The sequence below is a fragment of the Opisthorchis viverrini genome (genome assembly GCF_000715545.1).
Source record: "Opisthorchis viverrini unplaced genomic scaffold opera_v5_75, whole genome shotgun sequence".
Lineage (NCBI taxonomy): Eukaryota > Metazoa > Platyhelminthes > Trematoda > Opisthorchiida > Opisthorchiidae > Opisthorchis > Opisthorchis viverrini.
In genome coordinates this window covers 1,531,843-1,539,559 of record NW_008751732.1, presented here as the reverse complement: position 1 = coordinate 1,539,559, position 7,717 = coordinate 1,531,843, and the positions used below count along the sequence as shown (strand labels likewise).

The window sequence follows — 7,717 nt, the reverse complement described above, 5'->3', positions numbered from 1 at the left end:
AAAGGTTTCGCGCCCCCGTAGCATGTGTGCTATTTCCACGATGTTTCCCGTTTCGTTTTAACAGTAATCACTTGGGCTTTTGTGGAAGCATTCCAAGTAAGAAGATTCTAAGTTGGGAGAGGTTTGAGACAGGTGATAATAGCCGGTGGCGGTATTAGCACTCCACACTTCATGCCTCGAATAGTGAACAGACAAAACAGATTATCTTGACATTAGCGTGTACGATATTTAATGCTTCCAAAATATTTAGGGATTGCTTTGGACTGTACACTTCCGTGCCATAGCGTGGTAGGCATTGTCATGTTTCTGCTTCTGTATGGTTCTTAAAATCCTCATTCTAACCTTAACTTTTCGCACACCGCATAGCATGTGACTCTCGTGCGTGACCTTCCGCCAACGTGAATTTAGATCGATCGCTCAACAGTTATCGACTGGAGGTTTGATTCTCCATAACATGTTGGCTGTGGTGAATCGGCTTCTTCGGACTTTGATGGATGCTTCTTATTCTTTTTCATCCAGCTGTTTTAGCATCACCGGTAACATGAATATACTGCATTTCGCAATCCCTTAACCAAATGTCCCTGTGGAAGAGTACTCCTCAGAGTTTGATTAATTGGTGTACAGATGATCATTCAGATGGACATTCTCCGACTCAAGTGTTCCGCTCGCCCGAAGAATTACATCTTTCATTCGAGAGTACGGAACTACTGATGGACAATCGGCATGAAATTTCGGGTGAAAAAATAGTGCAACGTTTTGTACGGTCCTCACGCAGCGTACCTCCTTCCCCTGTGCTTCTAACCAGTCCAAAACTCAAACTTCGGTCGCGAAGATCCAGGACTCTGCTTAGTCGAAATTGGGATAGGAATAATTCGACGAACTGTGTAGCATTCAGGGATGGATCTCCTACATATTCATTCATACCTCCCGCGCGTCACTCTGAGTCTTCTACATCTCTCACACCAAGCTCGAATTCTCACAGTGAAACATTTACCGATCGTCCGGATTCTGTGAATTTTCGTCAATCTACTGATAGCTACAGTAGCCGATGCCATTGTTCAAGGGGACGAAGGGCTGTGCACAAAGTGAGGAAGGCCGATGCATCTTACGGGCATCATCTAAACGAGTCCTTTTCTTCTAAAACGGATTTTTTATCCTGTGGAACCGAAACGACACTTAAGAACAATCAAGATCTACCTTCCACTACAAAAGATCAATCAGGTTCAAATGTTAACACTGCGACTGGATTGATTCAACAGTCAAAACCCTATACACAACTGTCATTCCTACAACTTAATAAGTATGCTGTGGATGACTGTTCATCCTCTGTAATATGGCCAACTCCAGTCCCAGTCAAATCCGTTAATACCAGTCAATTTACAGGTGTTGATTTTGAAACCATAGATGTGTTCAAATATCGGAGACAGTATCCTTCGTTGCTGGGGTGGATGCGAAACTACTTGCAATATTTCGGTCAGCAGGTTTCATCTTATAGCAGCCTGCCCGCGAAGCCGATTGCTTTACTCACAGAAACCTCAGACAGCTTTATACAAGACGTACTGAGAAAACGGAAGAAAAGAATGGAGTCTTTTACATTAACTGAACAAGGAAAATTTACAAGTAGCTCCATGGTGGAGATAGATAATGCACCAAACTATGATGTTCAGCGAAACCAGTTGTGGAAGAGGCGCTATCATAGCCTCCTAAATGCTATCGATCTGGTTTATAAAGACCACCAACTGTTATATTACGTTTCTCGTGAAGGTCTCTTCGAGTGTGTTTCAACCGTACCCGCAATTCCTGCTATACCGTTCCCGAGAGGATCCAAGTTACCCACACCCCAAACGTTGCAATCTCACACTCAGCTGTTTAACGAAGCAACGGTGAATGCGGATCCAGCCGGTCAGCTCTCGGAGCTTGTAACGCAGTTGCTAATTAGAATGGGTATTCAAGAAACCCGACGAGAGGGCCTACATCGCTTGTGGCCATGCAGTTTCCTCATATCCGTTGGGTTCCTCAGTGACGTAATTGCTCAGCGGCGAATTCTGCGGACTGACTTAGACCGTCGTTTAGCTTTACGCGACAGACTTCTATACGTACTCCGACAAGCCAGAGAGCAACGATCAATGCTCAAACAATACGCAATGAAACAACGTGAGCTTCTGACGACATTGACCGATAAGCTTGAGATTGTTAGACGTCGACACTACCCTGTGTCACCGATTCAAGACCAACCATCCTCGATTGATGATGGTCTTGTAAATAATATCGATAGTCCATTTATCGATTGTGGTAATGTGGAAAGTGAACTGACCAACCGAATTTCACTTCCGATTGAAAATTCCCCTGAAATCACTGAGCCCGCTAAAACAGACTTGGATTCAAATGACCAACAAGGTTTTGATTATCGCCATCGCCGTTCTGAACTTCAGCAACAAATAGCTATTCTCGAACGTGTTCTAAAGGAAGAAGAAACTCGTCGGAAACGGCTACATAATAGAATTCAGGAGCTGACTGGGAATATCCGTGTTTTTTGTCGCCTTAGACCTGAGGACTCCGAACTCCCTGGGAAGGGGGATAGCACCAACCCACCGAAACCCTACTTACGCGTAAGCTCAGACGACAAGTTGCTGTTCTGCTCGGAAACGCTGAGGGAGCTACTTCCTACACAAAGCCGTGCTCCATGGAGTAAAACAGGCTGTGCCGCTCGCACTCTTCCCAATACTGCTGTTACGACTACTCTTGGCGGTGTATATGCAAACATGGTTGGGTCACCAAAATGCTTCATTTTTGATCGAGCATTCGGTCCAAGTTCTACACAGGATGATGTATATCAGGAAGTGGATGACTTAATTGTTTCTTGTATTGATGGATATAATGTGTGCATCATGGCCTACGGACAGACAGGCAGCGGTAAAACCTACACCATGATGGGTACACCGGATAATCCGGGTGTGAATAGACGGGCTATCCGTAGCCTTTTTGAACGATGCAATAAACGCAAGCAATGGGCCTATTCCATCTGGGTGAGTATGGTGGAGATATATCAGGAAGATGTTTTTGACCTACTAGGAGATGCTTTACAAAAGACGAAATCAGCTGGCAGCGAATCCAGACAACTCAGTCCATCTAGAAGCCAATCGACCAGTCGGGAACAACAGCAAGTTAACAGTGGTACCGATAAATGGAAACAATCCGCACCGCGGAGTAGTTGGACCAACCGTCCCAGCAGTTCCACTTTTGGTTTCAGCTCTGGGCGACCAGTTCGTCGTCGTGGATCAGTGCGAATAATGTCCAACAATCTGGATGGAGTTGTCCTGCAAAATCTCCTAGAACGTGAAGTACACAACGAACAGGAGACTTTCCACTATTTGGAGCTTGCAGAGAAACAACGTCGAGTTGGTGCTACTCGACTAAATATCTGTAGCTCAAGGTCCCACCTTGTGATTCTGTTAAAAATCAATGGTGAGAACAAATTCCACTTGACCACCAGTAGAGGCAGTTTGACACTAGCCGATTTAGCTGGGTCAGAAAACGTGACCAAGTCAGGCTCAACGGGTGAACGTTTCATAGAGGCTGCGTGCATCAACAAATCACTCAGCTCGCTTGGACGTGTGTTTGATGCCTTAAGGCGCCAACAAAAGCCGGCGTATAGAGAGACCAAACTGACTTATTTGTTGCGACCGAATTTGGGCGGTGAGTCGAAGTGTCTGCTTTTTGTCGCTCTTCGCACAGAACCAGAGCATGCTGAAGAGACATGGCGTGCGATTAATTTTGGCCAGGGGGCATTGCAGGTGGTTCCCGGTGGAAGCGATCCGAGCAAGACACGCGCAGGAGACAACCAACATAGCGAAGCCTCATTGCTCTCCTCGATTAGAGCCCGTAGAACTGCACACCCACCCTTGTTTCGCTGCATAGCTCCGAACCGAAAGGTGAAAGAAGTTCGTCAGGGTAGTAAATTGTATTCTGGAGGGACTGGCTACCTTCCACAAGCGGTATACAGTATGGGACCAGCAATCACAAAACAAGGGTGGAAGTAGCTTCGAAGCCCACCCATTTGATGAAAAGGTATTGGTCACCTGAATGGGAGATTCATGTTTTTATCCGGACAGCTGCTGGACTATTCTGCCGGACAAGTACTGCATCACTGCTCTGAAAGTGCGTTCCTTGTGTACTGTATTCAATGTACATAATTCATCCATTTTCACAGGAATCCCAAGATGTCCAGGTCGCACTGTCCTTGTCATGATTGTCAATGAACTTCTTTGGGTTTGGGCCGATACAGCGTCTCGTTGTTTGGTAGAAATGGTTGGATTGCATCTGAAACAGATCCATCAGTGAACGGTGGTTTGCTCGTTGAATACCCGTTTGTCGTTGAGACAACACGATCAATCCGCTGGAAACTGGCCTTTGCTGCCAACCAGTCGGTAATGCCATAGTAGATGCGTACGATTTTTGAAGCACGTTTCCCTCATCTTCGTCCTCGCTTCATGACTCAGTATAGCAACGTTGGTTCGGTCCCGCAGGTACATTCACAGCTAAAGTATTTCTATATCCTCATTGGTGATGCTGTGACCATCGCAGTCCACTTTAGAACCCGCCTGCCAGTGGAGAGACGTATTGAGCCTCAAATCAACTACATGGACAATGCTTCTGGCATAACTTACCGTAATTTAAGGTGGCTAACTGGTCAGAAGGTTAATCGGTTGGGTAATTACGGTGTTTCATGTAGTGACATGCAACATAAGAGTGCACGTTAACATACTAACGAATACCACAGCATCGAACTCTGGTCACGAGAAAAGAAAAACCACGAGTGACCTTTACTTACCGCTGATCATAAGGTTTTACATGCCAACATGCATGCATATTATAGCTAAACCTGTATGGATGAACCGTTTCGTGTATGACTTATCCGATACAAAACGCACGAAATTTCATCAGGTAACTTGGTCAATATAATCCTCAGAAGGACAAAACATGAGTGAAGAAAGTAGTTTTGCGAGCTGCTAATGACTTTGAAGGTCATCCATGGTTTCCAGTCGCTATCACGAGATCACTTGCAATAAAAGCGATTGTTTTGAGAATTTCTTGTGAAGCGTATCCTCAGGTGAACTATTCCTACATTACAACCAAAGGTGTGAACGGTCACTTGGCGCCAAAGTATTAATTCGATCACGGTTTATGTTTTGTGTGGATGTTGTAAATTAGCGAGGATGGGGGTAAATAAAAATGTCCCCTGTGTAAACTGTTGTTTGGCTACTAGTTGCCGACCAGGTGGCTTTTGATTAGTTTGTCAAGCTCCGTGATTAACTTTCAAACCTCTCGTCACAAAACGAAGAGAGAAGGCGCTGATGACCCATCAGGACGGTTTATCATGAAGGCGTGTCTTCCTATAACGAGAAAACCAATGCGAACAGAAAAATTGTTGGGAACGCAGGACTTGTTTCATCTTTCCCTTCGGCTCTGTTACTCTCAATCGTTACTGCGAATGTGAAGTGCTCCGATGAAAGACGCCACATCCAAGGCTAAACTGCTGGCTAAATTGAGTCAGATCAGCTAGTGGGTTAGTGTGTCAGCTTACATTGCAATACAGGTTGTTTCAAACGATAGTCGGCTCATGAAACTAGGCTAACGATTTAGGGCATTTCTTGTGTCTCCTCCCATTGGAAGATGAATACGCCACTTGGCAGACCAGAGAATGTCCCTCAAAGCATGGGGAGATTCCATTGGTCTAAAGCTTCTCTTTCTAGAGGATCGGAGTATTGTGCGGCGACGTGTAGTTTGAAAACACATTTCTGAACAACTCGTTTGACGCTGCTCACGCGGAGTTGTAAACGGACTGTTTCTAGTAACAATGGCCTGTCAGTGCAAGGTACCTATTTTCAAAAGTATGAAAGCATTGCTTGCAGCAGTTCATCTGTTGAAAACTTTGGATACTAACATCTGTTTTGATGTGCTACGGAGCGCCGATAATTTTTAAGGCTATTAATTTATCTTGAGGAACTTTCTAGATATTCTTGGCCCTAATGATGTTAATCACATTCACCTCTTGAATTCTCAGTAGTTACAACTAACGAAGGACCAACACCTCTGGTTTCGTGGCGCCAGACAAGCTGGCCAAAAAAACTTGTTTTCCGGTATGCACAACAAGCTTCTAGTTGTGGAGTGTTTCATGCTAGCTAGAATTTCACTTTGCTTATGAAAACAATGTACAGCTTATGTTTGAACACTGCATACCGTATCACATCCTGCCTTAAATAGGCACATGTAGCTTAAACTCATCGTGCAAGGGTGCCGACGTGTTAAGACGACTTTGAGACTTTATTACGCTGCTCGGATTGACACACAATCCTCAATCCTTATTTCAGGCTGACTGGTTCCTGGTGAAACAGGATTACGAAGCTAAGTAAATGCAGAAACAAAAAGGTGGAAGTATTTTTCATGAACACCGTGTGTTCACCGTATTCCTTTCTACTAAGGTTCACAAAATATCTGTTGTAAACGACACCTTATAAAAGCAAACAGAAACAATATAGAACAACAGGTAACATACACTAGTATTACAACCCAAGTTCAAATAAAGTACCATACACCTCCAGCTCTCATTGACATAATATTCTCACAAAGACCAACAATCTGAATTGACATGTCAGAAATTGTCGGCTTTTCACGTAGCACAAGCCCATACATTGGTTCAGCCGCCAGTGGCACGCAAAACAAGACACTTCATTAGGTGTCATAATCTAGTGTAATCTGACTATGTACACTGAGGGCTCGACTGGGCCATGTCTGACAATGTCTCTAACCATTGATATGGCCCGTCCCGGGGTCTCAATTTAGGAAGACGGCAATGATCGGCGTAGCTAAGTTTGCTGGTAATGGCTTTGATACTTCGCTGCCGAGTCATTGTTTGGCCACCTCTGGCTCCCTTTCACTCTTCACGTGGTTGTGCGAAAAGAGGCCTTCGAGGAATTCGGTCGACTGGCATACGAAGTACTTGGCCAAGCCAGCACAACCTATGCAGTCCATCTAGCGAGGGTGAGTTGTTCCTCCCGAATACCATTCGACGAACTTCCGGCCAGATTCAGGCAATGCTCTGAAGACATCGAAGGTCAAAAACTGGAAAACGTTTTTACGTCCTCGGCGCGCAGCGGTCAAGTCTCTGATCCGTATGGTAATACGGAGCGCACCGCAACACTGTAAACTCGACCCTTGACAGATAAGCTGATGTCACGCTCAAGCCACAGGTGACGCTGGTTCACAAAAGCTGCTCTGGCCTTCGGATGATTCATAAATGATCTCCTTCCATAATATAAATATAATATCTACCATAGCTCGTGCGTCATTGTTTGCTTTTACTAGGATTTTCGGTTCCAGCAAAAGAAAATTAGGTTGCTGCATAATAAAATTATATCTTCGTTCGTCCTTTCTGGTTTCTTGATTGTCTATTTCTATATAGCTTCACTGGCATCCTCATTCACGAATGGTCGTAACCTACAAACTTGTTAGTTGAAAAACTGGTTGTCGGGCGACAAACTTAGGTTTCCAATTCAACCTTTCAATTCCTTCCCTTGTAACGCCAGTGTTATCCACGGCAGAACATCGTGCAGTGGCAAACGGATGTACTCTGAATATAACCTAACTAGCATTCGATACGTTATTCATTCACAAAGCTCAGTCAAAACTCAGTACTGTACGGTTCACAAATGTGACC

At 44.7% G+C, this 7,717-nt stretch overlaps 1 protein-coding gene across 1 annotated transcript; it reads left to right on the top strand.

The window, feature by feature from the left end:
• Positions 1–575: 575 nt before the first annotated feature.
• Positions 576–4,040, top strand: T265_04557 (hypothetical protein; the record flags this gene model as incomplete). The annotated part of the gene is made up of 1 exon (XM_009169321.1): positions 576–4,040. One exon carries the CDS (start codon positions 576–578, stop codon positions 4,038–4,040), a length of 3,465 nt encoding a protein of 1,154 aa, XP_009167585.1.
• Positions 4,041–7,717: the final 3,677 nt, after the last annotated feature.